The sequence below is a fragment of the Meleagris gallopavo genome, chromosome 14 (assembly GCF_905368555.1).
Source record: "Meleagris gallopavo chromosome 14, MGAL_WU_HG_1.1, whole genome shotgun sequence".
Taxonomy (NCBI): Eukaryota; Metazoa; Chordata; class Aves; order Galliformes; family Phasianidae; genus Meleagris; species Meleagris gallopavo.
This window is the reverse complement of record NC_139417.1, coordinates 14,679,631-14,699,500: the sequence shown is the minus strand read 5'-3', so window position 1 is coordinate 14,699,500 and position 19,870 is coordinate 14,679,631. Positions and strand designations below refer to the sequence as shown.

Sequence of the window (19,870 nt, the reverse complement as noted above, 5' to 3'; positions counted from 1 at the left end):
AGTTAGATGACTCAGTTTAAAATAGTTTACAGCAATGTTGTAAATATAGGGAACAGAAGAGCTGGTATTTAGAGCTTGTGTTAAACACGTTGTGAAACACTGAGAGAGATGGGGCTGGGGAATAGCATGTATTCAGAGTATTTTTTTTAGGGCTACATTTTATTTACCTAACAGTGTTAGGGCTGTTGTAATTCTGGGTTCTAGGAGCTGCATAGGTCTTATGTCAGATGTCAGCCAGAAACAAAGGAACCTTGCTGCATAACCTGCCCATCTAGGGTCTTTTCCCATGTCCTCTCAGTAATTACTTCTCTATGTGGTGTTAACAGAGGTTATTGTGGTCAGTCAGTTTTCTTGCTAACCTGTAGTCTATACAAGGAGACAAAACCATGGCACGCAGAGGAAGCTGGAGGGTTTGACTTCTCTTCAAGTCCTGGAACTTGTTTTAGATTTAGGGTTACAATCTCTGATCATTTCTCAGTGCTTTCTTCCACCAGTGCAGAGGAGGCTCATGTCACATCCCACTGGTAGCTCCTGCTAAGAGTGAAATGAAGTTAGATTTTATGATTAAAAAGTAAAACGTCTTTTTAATTCACTCACCACAGTAACCCACCTTATTTCTTTGAAGATTTAGTAACAAAGATATTCTGAAAAACCATCCATCATTCCAAGTTGTCTACAAATTTGTTTTCAGGCATTGGGGTTGTGCAGTGGAGTTGGGATCCTCACACAAGGTTTGGACACAGCAGCGCTGAGTTGCTGACCCTACAGAGTTGGTGCTTTCCTCCTTGCCTCCCTCTTACATGAGACTTGTGACTTCATTACTCTGTTGTCTTTTATGAGCAGCCACTTGGGTTGACATTGGCTTTATTGGTGCCTTTGGTTGCTTAGTGCCTGATTAATGTTATCAGCTTGCAGGTAGGTAGTGTTCCTTAAGAGCTACTTGATGAATGTGTTTCTGGTGAAGGATTGCTCTCCTCTACCCCTTGGCTCGCTGATTAGCTTTTATTGTGCACTGCACTTCTACATGTCTGAAAGCCTCAGTCCTTGCAAACAGCCGAGCACAGGCGATGAATGCACCTGAGTTTCCAGAAGGCAAGAAACTTGAGGTGGCTTTGTTTTAAAGATGACTTAAAATAGACTTTTATTTGCCTGGAATGTTTGATCAGTGGTGTAAGAAATGTAGAAATAGACTTTAAGGTCAGTCTGTTTGATGATGAAGAGATAATGCTGCTCGTGGTGTTCCAGACTTGCTTTGAGATTTGAGGATGGCAGCAGGGTGAATTTTCAGAGTGAATAATGAAGAAATATTAATAAAGAAAAAGTGTCCCACAGAGTAAGGAAAAATGCTCATAACCTTTGGTTTCCTGTTAAAAAGCATGCTTTCATCCTCTATTCTGTGACAGGTTCTGATTTCTGTGCAGCTGTGCCAAGACAACCAGGAGCCTGCCTTTCCTCTTGTATGTTCATTCCTTTACATTCACTGCATATAGGTCTAAGTCCTCTTCCTAAAACCAAGTGCTTTTAAGAATAAAAGGTGATTTAAACAAAAGCTGTGGATCAGTCAGTTTTGTGGTGCTTCTGGGTTAGAAAATGTTGCAGTCCATTCCATACAGTGCAGTTGTTTGGTAAACCAGTTATGACTTATGCATGCAGCAAGACTGTACTGCAGATACTTCCCTATATTTCTCTACTGCTGTGGACATTTGCATGTTTATTGCTTTGGAGTGTTATGCTGCTTAGTGCTCAAAGCCATAATCTTTGTGATGACATAATTAGGTAGCGTGGAAATTATCATGATTTCATCCAAGTATTGAAGAGCTGGAACAAAAACTGTGATTATGTTTCATATTTGCTTCTGTATGTTGAGAAAGAGAGCTTAGACTGTCTAAATTGACATTTAATTGGTGTTTTTCTTAAAACATCAGTGATTTCTAACACTTTTTTTCTAGGGCATGGCAAGTGCAAGAAACTTCTTTGATAGGTGTGATTATTTGAGCCCGGAGTTCAGAAACATGCTGACCATGCTTTGAGGTTCCTAATAATTCAGGAAGCTTAATTAGAGTCAGCTGTAGAAAACGTTCACAGTGGGCTCTTTATATTCATACTCTTTATATTTCATGGTTGGTGGCAATATAGTTTTCAAGTTATTTTTTCCTGGCTGTATTTAATATGTGGGACCCTTCTTCGTAGTTGCATAAAAATGTGATTTAAGTCTTGTAAAAATGAGGAAGCTTAAACACTTCGTAAGGTGAGAGCAGAAATAATGCATTTAAAATAAATGACTATTTCTGATTTATGTGAGGAAGGTAGCACTGTTCCCATTCTGGCGAAGTAATGCATATCACCAGCAGTCTTCCTTCATTTACAAAGGGAGGTAATGTATCACAGTATTTTCTGCGACTTATGACTCAGTTGTATACAGGGGTGAGCTGATTTTCATCAGGTACTTCAAAGCCTTTATTTTTTAGGTCAGGAAAGTGTGCTTTTCTGAAAGCTTTCAAGTTTCAAATAAATAAAATGGGCCTTATTTGACTAAAATTAATTACTAATGCAAAAGAGCTCTATTGATAGCTAGCACACTGAGAAAAGGAAAAACTGAATCTGTGAATTTGTATTCTTCTTTTTGACCAAGCAAAGGCTCTGAAAATTGATTCCAGAAGTGCAGAGCTTATGTGGATGTACAATAAGTATTTTTAATATTGTTTTATTTACAAGGTTTAATTAAAGAATGCAAGATACATACATTTTTTCCAAATGGTTTCTGAAGTAAGCTGAGGGCATGCTGCCCATCCAGGACAGGGGACTGAGAGCTCAATGCCCAAGCAGGCAGCTTTGTTTTATTGCCATCCTACTTCTTACACGGCCTTAACCATGTTGTTCAAACTGGAAGGTTTCAGTGTGATCTTGTAGGATGAGGAGCTCGCCTTAGTTAGGCTGCGTTTCAGAACTCAGTGATTCACCTCTCAGCTGGACTTCAGTGGGATTTGAACGGGTTCAGCTCTGTGCAGTCAGCCTTTCATTGCTAAGTAGAATGCATCAGAGAACTTGTCGGTGTCCGAAATGCTCTGGCACTTAATTTGCAGCAATTTCTATTTTGGTGTTTGTATGTAAAGAGAGGCCTTGTCACTACCCTGCATTGTGGTGCGGGACTGTGAAGGATTTGGCCATGCACTCCTTAATTCAGGATGAACCCGTGGCTGCCAAACAGAACCGAGTGCTGAGCAACAGGTGGCAAGTTGTGGCAAAGGGAGTCCTGGGGTCAGGGGCTTCCTGATGAGGGGCTTTTCTTCCTGCCATTGCTTCTTGTACTCCTGAGATCTGCAGTCCTCAGTGTGTCCACACACACCCATGAAGATTGTCCAGGTGGTAGCTGCTAAAATCTGCCTCATAGTGCACAAGGAGATGGGCTCAGATGCTGGTTTTCAAGATAAGGAGAATAAGGCTGACAGAAAGAGCTCAAGTCTGACCCTGTGCTTGTTCCTTGTAGTTTACACAATGGAGCTTAGTGGGTGGGAGAGTGTATTTACAGAATAGCTGTCAAAATCCCTGTGTGTAAGCAAGCTGCAAAAAAGTCTGTAAAGTATAATCATTACTGGAGGCTTTAAATCCGCAATGATTGAAGGACTCGCTTCCAGTTCATTCTTGTCTCTGCTTCTTTGCATGAGATGTAAACAGAAGGGTAAATCAGAAAGCTGCATTTGTAAACATGACTTAAAGACATACTGGAACAGAACTGTGTAGTGTTCTTATCTTTTTTTTTTTTTTTTCTTGAGCTAATGGCCCAAGTGAGGTGTGCAGTGTAGGAACACCGCAGCACAGTGCGTCAGTTCTAGGGCAGAGCAGAGGCTAAACTTGGAAACAATCAGTTTGCAATCAGACTGATTATAAAGGGACAGGAAGGCGGACAAGGTAAAAGCAAAAGGATGTGGCATGGAGTTGTAGAGAAAAATGTTCAGGAACTCTTGAACTAAAAATGTTCCTTTTAGCAGTGAGCTCTCAAGAACATTCAGGAGAGCTGTTAAAGGAGGCTTTACAGTTTTGTAAAACTGTTTAGTTTTTTCCAGCCCCACTTCTTCTAAGAGTGCATTTACTTAGAAACTGGCAAAGTTTAACTGAGCCGTACCATTTTATCTGCAATGCTGAGAGATATTCTAGAGATATTCAATAACTGAGATGCCTCTAAAACTCATACAAAAGCTTGGATTTTTGTGTGTGCCCTGCAGTGACTGAAGTAAAATGGAACAGGAACTATCCAGGCACTTTTCCTTTTCTAATCTGACCTATTTGACTTTGTAAATTTGTTTCAAAATGGAGAATAGCATGAGCCAATTTGTTGCTGTCTTCCTGTCATGGTTCCGGAGTCCTCCTCTGATTGTGGCATTTGTTAGAGCACTGTTCCAGATTGGATCTGTGGGTGAATGTTTAGAAGTTGGGCTTCAGCGAAGGAGTAGAACAAAAAGCCTTGATAGCAACAAGACGCTTTCAAACTGATGGATGCACTCCTGATGTTCCAACTTCCATCCAACCGTCCAACCTAGGATGGCTAAATATGTCTTCCCTAGCTCTTCATCTAAAACAGTAACATGCCAATTTTAGAAACAGAACCTAGTTTAGTTACTTTATTTCTCATTTCTAACTGTCCTGATGTTTCCTGCTGGGAAGTGCTGTGATTTCTGCCTTCCTATCTCTCCTTTGCAGTGGCTTCTATTAAAAGAACCTTGCAACTTGACAAGAGAAATTGGCTTTTCCACAAACTTTGTGAAAGTCTTCAGGGAAGGATTTAACTAATAACTGTTTCTGTTGCATGAACTAGAATTAAAATCTTGATATAAACACCTCCTGTAATCATATATATTTTTCAAAAGCCCTGTTTTAAACAGGGAAACCGCAGTCTTGTAGCAACAGACACCTTGGCTTCTCCATTCTTGTGATTATAAGACATCGTATTCCTATTAACATTAACAGTGGTGCAATAAAATGCATGAGGCAATGTCAGCATTATATGGGAAATTGGTGAAGTCTAAACCAATGTCAGGTGTGGTTGGAGAGCTGCAGGTAGGTGTGAGGCAGGACTGAAGGCAGAAGCAGCTTTCTGGGATGGCAGGAGCACATGGAGCAGTTGTTTGATTGCTGAAGAGTGCTACTCTGTAAAAGTCACTGAACTGCCTCTGGACTGAGCTGATGCACTTCTTTTGCTTAAGCATGACTTAAGGGTAGATTAGTGTTTGCAGAGACAGAATGCTCACTTTTGAATAAATCAGAATTTGGGTGATTGAAAAACAATATTGAGGCAATGCTAGGCAAAGATTTTCCAGTGCAGGATTTAATGTTAGGCTTTGCTATCAGGATTTATTCAACATAGCAGCTTGATTTTCAGTAGTATGAACTTCTAAATGGAAAACATTGCCTGCTTTGCTGTTTGGGAACTTTAAATTTGCATACTTAAAAAAAAAAAATTAAAAAATTACAGTTTTGAAACTCTTGGCCATGCCCTCCACCATTTGACTCTCACTTTTGTAAACAGCTTACCAGCAAAAACCCTAATAGTAACATTAACGTTTGATGCTGCTCTTTTAACCAAACCACCACTTTTTCTCCTTTTTTTCATGCACACAAATAGAGTCACTTTTTTATTTAATGTGAGTAGCTTGTTTCAAAGAATCACGGAGCTGTTAGGAGGAGTAGTAAGAATTCCCCACCAGAATCAACTGCCTGGCTTTAGTAAACAGCAGCAAAGTGCCATATTTCATGTTTGTTTGTTTGTTTTGTTGGAAGTTGTGTTACATAAACCTCAACAGCTGCAGCAACAGATCTCACTCGTTCTGAAAAGTGAGTCTACAGGTCAGTGGTGTAAAAAAGTAAATTGCTCCGGCAGTTTATTGATCAAAATGCTGTAGCCTTAAAGAACTTGAAAGCGTGAACACTTTTTCCCTCTCTTCTTATGAGGCATAGTTCTTTTTACTGTGCAGGGTGCTTTGTGTTCTGAGCAGTAAATTTGGAACTGAAAGATTTGAAGCTGAAGCAACACTACTTGATATCAAGGTGATTTACAGTGTTTTGATAGTAATTTTAACAAGAAATAATTTCTAACCGCTGTGGAAAAAATATGTGGAAAATTTATTTTTTGTCAGAAAAAATATTCAAGGCTTCATATGAAAGGATAAAGCTAATTTCCTAACTGAGTCAAATATATCACAGAAGCATGGATTGAAGTGTTGCTGAAAATGCCCACTGCTTGGTTAAGCTGGTCTCTGCTAATATCAAAGTGAACTGTGTGCTGTATTGCATTCAATCTGAAGTCAGCACTTTGGGGTGCTGGTGGAAAATGCTTTCCTCTGTGATTCTGAAGTCTGGGGGTCTGCTGCTGTCTTGGAAAGTGAGAACTGATTCGTGATAGCCTAGATGGTGTCACCTGGGAAGGACATTCTCCATCATCTGTTGTGGCATATAGTTGCAGGGCATTAGTTATCTTTGGGGAGAAGAGGATGTGTGGTTTGACTTAACGTAGCAGACCTTAGAGCCCATCTTTCTTACCAGGAGTCTTTCTATTTTCTTTTGCTACTTAATGATTTGTTGTAATTTCTGTACATTTGCATTTCATGACTTACATGTGTGATGAACTTTACATTCAATATACTGCATTTTTCCTAAGGTTTTGTTTCTAGTCAGAATAACACTACTAATACTCATTTTTTTTGACATCCGTACTGCCAGCAAACTAAGTATTCTAGTTTGTTTTCAGTACCTTATGTGGCATAATTCAAGTATATAACATAGTAAAATGTATTGCTCTCTGAACTGGTTTATAAGGAAGCCTGCCACTTAGCTGTATTTTTGATGCTCCTTTTTGTTACGAACTTCTACTACAACTTTGTCAATTACAGCAGCTGTATGTCAATAAATATAATAAAAGTTTATTTCCTATATTGATGAATGGTATGCTGTTTCATTACTGTCATCATGGTGTATCTGTTTCTTTCATATGCGCTTGGAATTGTATTACACAAATCGAATAAACTGGAATGCTGTAGGATGTGATGGGTAAGCAAATGGATTTTTGGCTGGATGCTTTTATTTTATATAACGTAAGTTATGCACACTTCTTAGTTTTGAGGCAGGATGCATCTGAAAGATTTCCCCATAGAGAACCAAGTTTTTCTCCCCACATGACTTCTTTGTGGTATAACCATTACAGGGTAGTCTGTATTTATGAAACTTGATGTTATGTGCATTTCTCATATAATCTGCATTCATCCAGAGGCTTTGTGTTGGTAGAACCACTTTATGCTGGACCTATTATGCTATGTCACTTCAGTGGAGCAGCAGAGGGGAAAATTATTATGCGTTTATTTGACCAGCTTTACTTTCAGGTGCTTTTAAGTGGTCCATATTTGTTTAATGTAGTTAATACTGGTTTTCCTGCTATGGATGGAAAGGGAATGTTGGCTATGACTAAAGTGTGTCTTGCGTTTAACATCGGTGCAATAAAGTCCATTAAGTTCATGTAAACAGTGGAGCTGTTCAGATTTTATAGCTGTGCCAAGGGATGTTCAGTTACCCCTGAAATTTGCTGAATGGTGATTTTGTTGTTGTTTTTTATTAGTGCTGATTGTGTGTGGCACTTTCTGAAAGTTCCACCTGAAAAGACTTGCCAAGGGAAACCATATCTTCAAGGTTACACTTTTAAAAGGAATTGTCTAAATGTGATTACTGAACTCAGTGTGGGAAGGCAGTTAATGTACATTCCTAGCCAATGCGTTTTCATGTGGAATCAGGCATAAGTAGTACAACATTTATTGCAACTAATTTCTTAAGAGTAAAAGTTCATAGTAGTGATCAGCGTTGCTTTTTTCACCAGGTTGACCTCTCCGTCCTTCTTTTCCTCTTTCTTCATGTACTTGCAGAAAAGGAGAGTTCAGCATTTCATCCATGTTTAAGGAAAATACACAGTGCTTAATAGTTCCCCCCAGAGGTGGCTTCACCAAGGAAGCAAGAGAATGAAGGAACAAGCTGAGCTGACCCCTCAATGTGCTGATTCCTAAAAGGGAGAAATACTGGTAGTTTGATTAGATGAAGCTTGCATTACTGATGCTCTTATTTGTGGATAAGTGGAACGTTATTCCTGAGCAGTTTTGCTGAAGTAGTTAACATGCAACTTGACAACTTTTTGTGAATACATTAGGGTAGTTTCTCGTGTTTTTTAAAAAAAGAACACACATAAAAAGCAAGCACTGCAAGGATATCTCCTGGGTCATCTGAAAGATGTTGTGCGTCAGAGTAGTTAACGGTGCATATGTATAAGGACAGAATTGTCTCTTTGTAATGTTTACTGAATCTTTTTTTTTTTTTTCATGTATTGAAACTGATTTCTGCTGTAAAATGTGCTCGTAGTTCCACTCCAGATTAACGATCTATATAATTTAGCCTATCTTTTTTGTTTGTTTTGTTTTTGTTGCTAGCTGAAGAAATGGCAAACTGAGTAGTGGAAGAATCTAATCTGGCTGCTCTCTGAATACATTATTTGTATGCTACTCGTAGTATTTTATATAAAATAAACCAAACCAAGCAGTGGAAAAATAAGAGGTTATGCAGGTTATGTGAACAATCAATTTTTTCTGCAGCACTAGTCAATAAACCATTACACTATAAAGTACATTGCCTCGTGAAGACAGCCAAGAAAAGATGTTTAACTTCTTTGTATGCCCATATCACTGATTTTAGTAGCACTGTACATATGTAATTGGACCAGACACATGGTATCTATGTATATAAAGTAATGGAACATAAGGCATGTTGATAACAAAATAGTCAACTTCTTGTAAGAGTGCTATTCTGAAAGCTTCGTCTGTCTGTACATACTTGCTCCGTATTTTTATGAGTCTGACTTGGTAGCAAAACTCTTGTAAAGTGGAGAAGGGAAATGAGAGTAGAAGGGAACCCCAAACACACATCCTTGGAAAGTGCCAAGCAGGAGAAAATCCACGGTGAGACTTGTACTGGCTGAAATATTCAGTTGTAAAAGAGCCTTATTTAAGTTTATTAATCTTAAATGCTTCCTGATAGGACATTTTTTAATTCCTCCTCAAAAGTATTATAATTATTTAAAATCGTAAGCTATATAAAATCATGGATGTATCTGGTAGTGATGTTTTGCTTATTTTCATGAACTCATTTTTGTTTCTGCCCACGGTTTAAACTAAAGAAAAAACACCCTTTTAACTTACCTGGCATATATCATTCTCAAGTAAGAGTTGTTCTCCACCAATACTGTGCACATAAGACACTAAAAGCTCATATAAAAGCCCCTTTTTTTTTAATTGTAGTAATGTAAGGTCTGTTTGAAGTTTTCAGAAGAGCTGTGAATACTTCTGTCCTTTAATTTCAATTTAATTTGAATTTCTCTTTGTTCCCGTCCATGAAAACATACCATCTAGATCTTCAGTTCTTTCATGTATGTTCTTTGGAGTGATTTTAAGTGATCTTTTTCTATAGAAATTGTAGCTAACACAAAAAGAAATAAAATGTCTTTTTTTTTAATTTTTATTATTATTTTTTTTTTAAAGGGACAGGGGGAAGCATTTTTAAACCTGCTTCTCCTCTTTGGGCTGTTCAGAGCTTAACATAAAAGAAAAAGTTGAGGTGTATTTACAGTAGAAAGAATACACAAGTTTAGTAAAATGTGTTTTTAAATTTGTTTTGTTGTTAGAAAAAAATGTATAAGGATAATAGCAAAGTGTCACCAGTAGAAAGTTTTCAAGTCCTTGCCATCTTCTTACACAAGTGAAATATAAGTGCTCTTTAGGGACTTAAGTCTCAGCAAAGGCTGCTTACTGTTTGCAGTGTTTTCTCCACAAGCTGCAGTGAAAGAATTCCTGTGATGAAGTTTGTACTCCTTGTACTCCAGTGCAACTTTGCCATAAAGAAGCAGATAAAACATAGGTATGTCTTAAACTGCTTAAGCATAGCTGCGGACTCTTGTGTTGGATATCTGAAGGCTGTGTGTCTGTGTGTTAGCACTGGCAAACGTGGGTATGTATTTCTGTGCAGGAAATTTATGCTGCCCCAGAAACTTAGGCTGTTTCAGGGCCATCTCAAATTCTTATGATTGCTTGTTGTAAATGCTTTTGAGGGGGTCAGGAACTTCATCTGGCAAGGATTTTTCGAGAGTGTGTACTGATTCTTTTTATTGCTGTTCCTTTTAAATCTTTCAGACTTTTATTGCAACCAGAGCATCTTTGTACTGGGAATTGGATTGGAGAATCATGTTTACTCGCATTTCTAACATCTTGTGGTCACTTTTTTTTTTGTGCTGCAAGCCTAAAACAAATGTTTACAGCTGTTGTGTGTTTTCAAGATAGTCTTGAAAGAGCAGTCATCTTCAGATTCAAGGCTTTTGCTTTATTTCATCTCTTTATTTTGTTTGTGCTTCTCAAGACATATGGTGTGTATACTACAAGGGCTTTAAAGTAATTTTTTTATGTTCCTTGCTCTTCAAAGCTTCTAATACAGACTGTGTCAGTTTCCTCAATATCTTGTACTCTGCTATGCAATCGTGGGCTGAGCTAACTCGCTTTATGAAGTCTGTCATTCGCAGCCAGGAGTCTGTCTTTTGTCAAAACTCTTGGCTGAAAGTCTTCTCTCGGCCTTCAGAAGTTGGTCTCCCTAAGCATCATGTAAAGCTGAAAGAGACAAAGTTACGTGCTTTCTAACCTTACTTTTGTAGGCTTCTCTTTTCTGTGCCAAACTTTCTTTGGCTGGATTTTCTTTGTCACCCTCAAGAATGCTTTGCTAATTCTTTGGAATAAATTTTCCTCTCGTTACTGGCAAACTGTGGGTTTGTAGCATCAACTTTTGGTTGAAATTCTCTGTCCTGTTTTAGTGTGGGGTTAGAATTGACTTTCAGGTCCTCTCTTGGCTTCTAGCATTAATCCCTTTGTGGGAATCATCATGGAGCAATAGCTGCTGGAGTCTAACAGAGATCTTACAATAGGGAAAACAAACTAGAAGTCAACAATTACAAAAGTGAGCTTAAATTGTAATTTGAAGGCACTGTATAAACATAATAACACGTTGTCTCTGAGTAACATGGAGGGAATAAAGCATGCTGAGGTGCTGGTATGATACCTGGAATTAGACATAGCCACAGAGCATACTGACAATATGCCATTGTATTCTTCTAAAATTTATTAACCAAGTTGCATTTAAAAGAACTTAACATGTGTAATTCTGGCTTTTTGTAGCTGTTTAAGCTGTGTGGGAGTCAGTTTTACTAAAAAAAAAAAACAACCCATGATTATGTACAGTAAAAGATGGGTTTTGTATTGCCTTTATGCATCGGTCTTTTGTGTTATTTTTCAAAGCAAGTAGGAGCGGGCAGAGGTTTGCTTTTGATGCAATGGAATATTTAAAATTCTAGTGTTCTGATAAAGGGTATGCATTATTGAACAACTTTAGCATGGTGGTTTTTGTTTTCACTATAAAGTTACATTAGGATAATATTTTTTATCATGCTGTTAGAGATGAAAGTATTAGTATAGTAAATAGTCCTCTTTGTCTGATGTTTCTGAATATGCAGTATTATCTTGCATACTGTGCTCCTGAACTTCAGGAGGAACCAAGAGCTGGCTGTGGGCTCTCTGCCAGGAGGGCAGCACTTTGTCTCTCTGTGTGGGAACAGCATTTTTCTCAGGCACAAGTTGTGCTCACACTGTCGCCAGCAGTCAGAATAACAGGATAACATTTTAGGATAACTTCTCTATTTCTCTTGTTTTTCTAGTTGATGATGTTATTTGTATTTGTATTAGAGGGGCTTGACTGGTCTGTAGCGATGCCTGGAATACAGCCTGTCTTAGATGTGTTAGGTCTGTGCAAACACGCACTCTTTGCTGTGCAATTCATATAATTACCAATAAATAGTGTTTTCAGGAGTGTGCTTTCAACAACTTCAGGGGGAAAAAAAAGTCAGTTAAAGTTTCTTGTGATTAAAAACAAAAACCTTAACACTGCATCTGCCCCAAATGTTTTTTCAAGGCTGGGCCTGAAGTATTTGTTATGCTTGTTACTGACTTGAAACCAACAAATGCATTACAGAACTTTACTAATAACACAATGTTAACAGCTCCTTAATTCTTGTTTTTATATGCAACAACTCATTGTGCACGGAGAAAGAGTCCTTTCTGTATATTCTGCAGTGAGGAACTTTGACTTCTGAAGTGTCAACATAAAATATTTTTACCTTCAAGACAAGCAAACACGATGTGTGTGCACGTATATAACTGTTAGATATATCTTTGTATATATATATATATATATCTTTGTATTTGTGATAAATATAAGCATATACACACACAGAATCATCTAAGCACGCATGTTGAGAATGGAAGGTACGAATTCTCTAGCTGCTGTTGGCCTTGCATGGCTGGTGCAGTTGTGCTGGATTCTTCTACAAACATTCTTGTGACCAACTGAGCGCAGGTAACGGGCCACTGAAAATATCAGTATGCTGTTTCCTATATGGTGATGCTAATTCTCTGGTTGTTTTTTGTTGTTGTTGTTGTTCTTTCTAGTTGTGCTACGATGGAAGCATAGAATAAGTAGAAATGATTTTACTAGGAGAAATGATGTAAAATTTAGTGTAAGTAAAGATTTAATATAAATTTTTTTTTTTTTAAGGTAATGTTTTTTTAAATAGGATTTTTACAGCTCGGGTTAACATAAGAACATAAGTGGTTCAAATGAAGTTTGCTGTTGTTGGTGTATGTTGATAATACTAAGACAATTTAGCTAGCCAAGATCACACGGGGAACCGTGTATGACTTAATATCTTCTGTAGCTTTCAGAGTATTTTGAAGACGTAAGTGCATTTTCTTAACACTTAAGTGAATCAATAACATATTTTAGCTTTCCTCTGAAACAGTGTTGTTTAGCTGCTGGCTTGAGATAACCACAGGGCTGAAGAGCTCAGTTGACTGTCTGATGAACTGTTCTTAATGAGCATTATGGTATTTTCCCCTCTCATTTTTCTAGGCTGTTCAATTAACCCCCAGACGATGGCTGAATCTGCAGGAGTACCAAAGCAAAAAGCTGATGGCAGACCACGGGGTTACAGTTCAGAGATTCTTTGTGGCTGATTCTGCAGATGATGCCCTGGAGGCTGCTCAGAGACTAAGTAAGTTGACTGATAATGGGAGTAATCTGCTTCACCAGATAGCAATCTGGAAAATAAATTGCTTTCTAATAAGTTGTACACAATCTTCAAATTGATGTTTATTGAAATGGTTTGATATATTATCCAAACCATAAATATTTATTTTATTTATGATCAGCAGTGCTTAGCAGAAGTATTTTCTCTGAAGTTTATTTCTTAAGGGCAGGCAACATATAGCATGGAGTCTTTACTTGATACTATCTAAGTCATTTTGCCAATTTAGAATGGGGAATACCCTTGTGAATACATGTTGTATACTTGATAAAATTTAAGAAACGGAAGTAAACAAACTTGTGGAAAAACAAACATTTGCTCTATTAAAAAGCAAAAGAAGAAGAAGGTTTTGAACTCTCCATTTTTGAAGTTACTCAGAACTGAGTTGGGTGCAGTTCGAGCAACTTACTTTAGCAGACCTTGCTTTGAGTCAGATGGGGTGGACAAGACACCTGCAGAACCTTTTAGCATCAGATATTCTATCATTCTTCAAAGAAATAAAATATGCAAGAGAAAATTACATATGTGTTTGTCCATGCATACTATTCCATCTGAGGAGAAGAGAAAAGGTGAGTTGAGTTAATTACCATCACAAAAGGATTTGATAGTGGTCAGAAGAGAAGGTTGTGGTTCAGTAGACAACATCTTCATTTTAGTGTAATTAAGATGAGATTGTGGGTTAGAAAGAAATTTATGTAACACTTGTCATATCCAAAGGAAATGTGTTCAAGTACCTTTTTCACCCATTTCTGGATGTAAAAAAGTTCTTTACTTTTCTGAAGCTAATAACAGTATTTTTTGTAGTTTTCCACTTTTGATTTAACTTTTGTTTAAATGAATATACCGTAATCAACATGCAGGAGGACAAACGTTATTGTAGTCTAATTGTCTAACGAAAGGAAGTTTTTTAATGTTCTACTTAATGCACAAGCCACTTAGTTAAATGTATTTTAGTTTTACACACTGGAAAGTAAATAACACAACTTACTGATCTGAGAGATCTCATCAGTCCTCGAGTAGCTGAATAGCATTAGCATAATGGCTTGATAAATCTTTATAATGTCATGAAGGTGATATATTTTTCAGTAATCAAAGCCTTCTTACGTCAACTAGAATATTTGAAAATATATTTGAAGCAAAAGCATTAAATGGTACTGTTATGGTCATTTGTTAGTGCAAAGTGGAAAAAATGCTGGCACAAAGCAAAGCTCGTAAAATTTGAGGGTTTCTTTTTGTGTGGACATCTGAGAAAACCAGAAAATGTCCTATGAAGGTATGGCAGCTTTTTTCCACAAATCTTTCAGTGCTTAAACTCTCTTTTCCCTGACTGAGCTCATAAATGGATTAGCCTATCCAATAACTGTAACTATTCTAGATCCCTATAACTATTTGCAGAAATAAATTGCTCCATTAAAGGCAGTAGACCCTTTCTGTTCTATGATGCCAGATTTATTTTAAATAACCTTCTGTAGCTTGGTTGTTTTGCAAATCACTTTGGTCTATTAAAAGAACCTGTTGAAATTCAAATAATTGAAAAATATTTGTTAATCAAACTCAAGTCAACTGCATGCTTTTTGACTGGGATGGCTTGTTAACACCTTAAAAATTACAAGTCAGAAGTAGCTTTCTTCATTTTATAGAATTATATTCAACAGTCTACATGACTGTAGACTGTTGAATATAATTAATACTGTATAAATAATATATTAAAGAATTGTGGTTTACAGTATGAAAGCTATTACATGTTGAAGTGATTGACACACCCCATTGTTCCACTAGATAATTAAGCATCCTTGTAATCATTCTGATATTATGCTGTCGTATTTCTAACATATTTTTGAAAACTAAGAATCAAAAACACGTTCTGTTTCTGTTGTCGTTGTACCAAGATTTTATCAGATTTATCTCCTTTGTGATCTGTCAGGCAAATAGTATCTCTATCACTCAGAATTATCTGCATGATGTGACGTGAGCTGTTGTCTTCTGAATGTATAACTGCTTGGTAAAAAGTTTGGAGCAAACCAAAAACCTTTAGTTTACCACAAGCACAAAATATTCCAAAATCAAATACGGAATGGAGGTGGCCTTGGGATATTTTTGATTGCTAGACATTCTGTAGTAGAAGATAATGAAAGGAAAGACCAATCACCCTTGCTAAGGCCTACTCAAAAATCTGGTGTTGTAGGTATCATATGCCTCAGTGCAGCTGTCCTTCACTTTCACTTCTGCAAACAGGAAGGGATGCTTGCCAGCGTACTCAAAAGGTAGTCATACACAAAAGGTACTTTTTGGGGAAGAAAGGTTCTTTCTGTAGGTGTATTTCCTTGAAAAGAGGAGAAGCAGTTTATTCGTGAGATAATCGTGCAGCATTATCTCATTGTCATGGATCTCTGTATGTGGTAGAATGATGCAAATAAAGGGGCAGAAATTCCTGATATTGAAGATTTGACAAAGTGTAAATCTGAAAAAGAAGTAAATTCATGGTTTTCTTGAAAAGACTGAGCATGTTGTATTGCTGCAGTGCCTGTAGTCACCAGTTTGTTGTTGGATTTCCTGCTGATGGAAACAGGAAGGGATGGGATTAGACCATTTTTGCTGCTGTTTTCACTTGTCAGGAAGGTGTTAAAGCCTTTCAAGAACACATGCATTCGTTTTACCTGGTATCAGCAGTTTTATTACAGTTTGCTCATGTCTTCTATTGCTCTGTTTTATTCATGTGTACACTGAATTCACTGAATATTAACTTTTGCAGAAATATTTTCAAAACTTACCACTGGTACAAGAGGCATTCTACAAGGAATTTTTAATGGAATTAAAGGATTGGTTTTTTTTCTAAGATAAGAATGACAGATGTGAGGAAAATTGAAATGACATCACTAATATTGACTTCAAAAGAAGTTGAGTACAGTAAGGAACACGGAATTAGACCCCAAGGAATTAATTGCCTTTTACGTGCTAAGCAATTTTCAGCTGTAAGTCTTGTAAAGAAGGTAGTATTTGTAGAACATCAGGAAATGCAGTTGCAAATGGCTTCATATTTCATTCTGAATTTTCAAAGTTTTCAAGAATGAAAGAAAAAGGTGTCATGCTGTTTTGCTGGATCAGTAAGGCATTGCTTGATCTGCCATCTGAAGAAACACAACCTGTAAACAAGTTCTTACAGTTCAAGTACCTCTATTTAATGGAAAACAAAGTGAAGTATTTGGAAGCTGAGCATTTGCTTGAAATGTAAGGCAATCTTGCTGTTCCTGTACTAACTCTCAAGTCTTTTGATCGGATTCTCACTAAATGCAGTTTTACATTCAGAGCTCGTTTATCTGCTGAAGGAGTTTACTTTTTCACATAGTATCAATATGAGGGAGAAAAAAATCCTCATCTATCCATACATACATCCGTGTTATTAGGATGTGAGCATTTTTATTGCTTGCATTGGACAGAAGCACGGTGCAACATTTAGGATCCATCATTTTCCCTTCCCCACCAATGGTACTCAAGTCTACTTCAGCTCTTGCATTGTGCTTTATGTTCTATCTGATGGTGAAGTTGTTAAGGGGAACCATCGTTTTAAACCAGTAGGTGGACAAAGCTGAAAGGAATTGTAATTATGCTGGAGGCAGTTACTATGTACTGTCAATTGGCTCTTTGAATCAGTAGAGAACTTACAGAAGTGGTTGAAAATGTTGCGTATCGTAAATGGATGGTAGAAGCTTGGCATGCTTCTGGCATTTCTTTTCCTGATTTTTAACAAAAGCAATAGAGTGCTGCCTGTTGCCACTTAGAGTGTTTCATTACATTTAGGAATCAGTCAGGTGCAGTGTTCACACTCTATCACAGAGAAATGCAATTGAATTGAGTGCAAGGCCTTTGTTCACTTTTTTCTTTTTTCTCTTTTTTTTTTTCCCCTCAAGAAAAATATAAGAACATGTAGTCTCTACGTATCCTATTTCCATTGTCTTATGCATGACTGAACTCTGCTCTGGACTCTGGCAGGCTTTTTATATCATGCTAAAGAGGTGAAAGTACTTTATGAACAGCAGCAGAGGATTCTGAAGCCTCTTTCTATGAGATGATTTACCTGACAACTATTATTCACTGCTTTTTACAATATGGAGATTTCAGTCATGTAATCCCTATTCCTTCCTGTCTCATGCAGGGATTTTTTCCTTTGCTGTGCTTACTTATGGATGAAGTCTAAATTTGTAAGTGTTGTGTTACATCCCTTACCTCAAAGTTCGTCTCCAGTACAGGTCAGAAAACCACTTGAAAGCAGTGTATGTGTAGAAGAAATCAAATATTGGTCCTTAAGTTGGTAATTTTCTTTATTTTCTATAGAAACCCTAATCCTACAGTTAACCTACACTTACATGTTATTGTGTGGTTCACCATGTAGTAATAATTTTTCACCTGTGCATAACATTTCATTTCTCCAAAAGCCACAGTGTACTTAGTGATTTTAACTAGTTATTTTTTAAAGCCCCCTGGATTATGCTTTTTTGCATCTGGTGAACAATCATGTTGTTAAAACATGCTGTTCCATAGAGCTGTGTGCAGCAGCTTGGCTTGCTGTTATGGAACTGCTCTCCCAAAAGTCCTCTCACGTTCTCTGACAGCATTTATTAAAGTTCTCTGTACCTAAGTTATGTCTTTCTAGAACTATCCTTTCAGACAAGATGCTGCCATAAGTTATGGACTAATATTATTCTATTCTCAAATGGGTAAGTGTTTAGAAAACAGTCTTTTATATTTAATAGAGAGCTAGCGGTGGTTGAGTTTATTCTGGACCTCATTCGCCATTATTGAGAGGAAACATCTCCTGTATTTAGCAATCCAGTTAATTGATGACCTCTCAGGTAATGAATTTTGCCTAGTCTAGGTGGTGATATCCAATACTAGAGGATACCTGCATTTTGCTGGCAATTTGTATTAGGAAATACCTATTTTTACCCTGTTGCTCCTGGTCTTCTGGTAGATGCCTCTTGGATGTAGTTTATCTATTTCATCATCTTTTCCAAAGCTCCACAATTTGCTATGGTCTGTGGTTTTGTTATCTGTCCCTTTTCCATTCTCCTATCCTTTTCTTAGAACCTTTTCCTCATTCTATCCATTTTGTCTCTTTGTATTGCCATCTCACCTGTGAGTTCTGATTGAGAGCTGGCTCTTCCTTTTTTTTGTTGTGCAGAAGTCTGCCATATTGTATCTTGTTTACAACAAATTAATGCAACAGCTGCATTCTGCTGGAAGGCACTGTGTATTTGTGCACACTCACTATTCTTTTTTCCTGAAGTCTTTTTTTAGACTGCCATTTATTTGACAGGCAGTTGGGATACGAATGTTTGTGCGTATGATCAAATTAAGTAAAGATCACTAGCACTTCTAATAATATTTCTCTATTTTTTCACATTGAAGTGGTTTGATTTTTGTCAGATTATTTTTTCCAAGTTTATTTGTGCCAGCAATATTGAAAATCTCACTCATGTCTGAAAAGGATGCAAATAATAAACTAGTGTGTGGGGAGGGGGGATCTGTAATGACCACTGTGTCAGTGATCCAGTTTGCTCACCCCGTCTGCTGGATGAAGAAATCCAGGAGAATCAGAGGACCTTTCACCTGGACGTGAGCCCTAAACACCGCTGCTGCCTCCTCTTCTTCTGTGTGATTGCTTTGTTTATGAGTCTTGTAATTCCTGCTGCTCTCCTGCTGAGTTCTGTGCAATGAAACTATTTCACAGGCTGCTGAAAAGGGGCAAAATTTTAAGCCCTGCGGTGTTTAAGCAATGTAAAGTCCTCAGTAAGCCCTGCAAGGGCTCCCTCGCTTGGCTTTCTGTGTGCCAGCACAGAACCCCCAGGCACCTGTGTGGAGGGGGGCAGCTGTCCAGCAGCACGTGCACTTGTTGGTAGCAGCCACACGTGTTGTGTCCTGCATGCCAGAAACACTGACAAAGCAATTTCAGCTTTCCTAGCCGCGATTTTGGCTTTTATTCTTTTTGAAGCAAAATAAATGAAAGGATTTTGTCCAACTTTACAGCTGCATATTGTGGCGTTTCAAGTCGAGCCTTTCAGATCCAAGTTAAATGATCAATTTCAACACTTTTAATATTTTAGAGATGAAAATTCTTCCAGGGACCCTGAGTCTGGTGAGGACTTACTGGAATAGTTGATTTCCAATGCATGGTTATGAAAAACAAATGTGTTTTGTTTGTCTTACCTGCTCCTCTTGTTGGAAAATTACATGCTGAATATAAGTCAGTAAATGCAAGCTGGAGACTGCCTACAGTAGTTGGGTATTTTACAACTATTCTTTGTCATCAGATGCTTCATATTTAATAGATTTATAGTAATATGAGTAATGGCTTGGGGGCTAACAAATCAAAATCTCATTTCAGATGTTTGACACTAATGTCGTTCTGACTTATTGTTCCCTGTGTTGGATATTTTGATCAAATTACCAAAATAGCTACTTGGAAGTAAGAACACAAAGGAAAAAAGTCTCTAGAAATAGGGTACTGAATTTCATATTTAAAGCATGCCAGAGAAAGCGGTCACTTACAAATTTCTGTTGAGTTAAATATATTAGTGGATTTTTGTTTATAAAAGGAGGAGGTGGCAGAAGCCATAGCTCTTGATACAAGAATTTGAAGAAGTGGTAAAGAAGTGCAGTGTGTCACAAGGA

The 19,870-nt window shown here is 37.5% G+C and overlaps 1 protein-coding gene across 1 annotated transcript in view; it reads left to right on the top strand.

Moving 5' to 3' along the window:
- The window catches only part of SUCLG2 (succinate-CoA ligase GDP-forming subunit beta), a 103,616-nt gene that overhangs the window by 5,507 nt on the left and 78,239 nt on the right, over positions 1-19,870 (top strand). Inside the window, exon 2 of the mRNA XM_010718705.4 lies at positions 13,027-13,168. Coding sequence (XP_010717007.1) covers positions 13,027-13,168 — 142 coding nt within the window. The remainder of the gene's footprint in view (positions 1-13,026; positions 13,169-19,870) is intronic.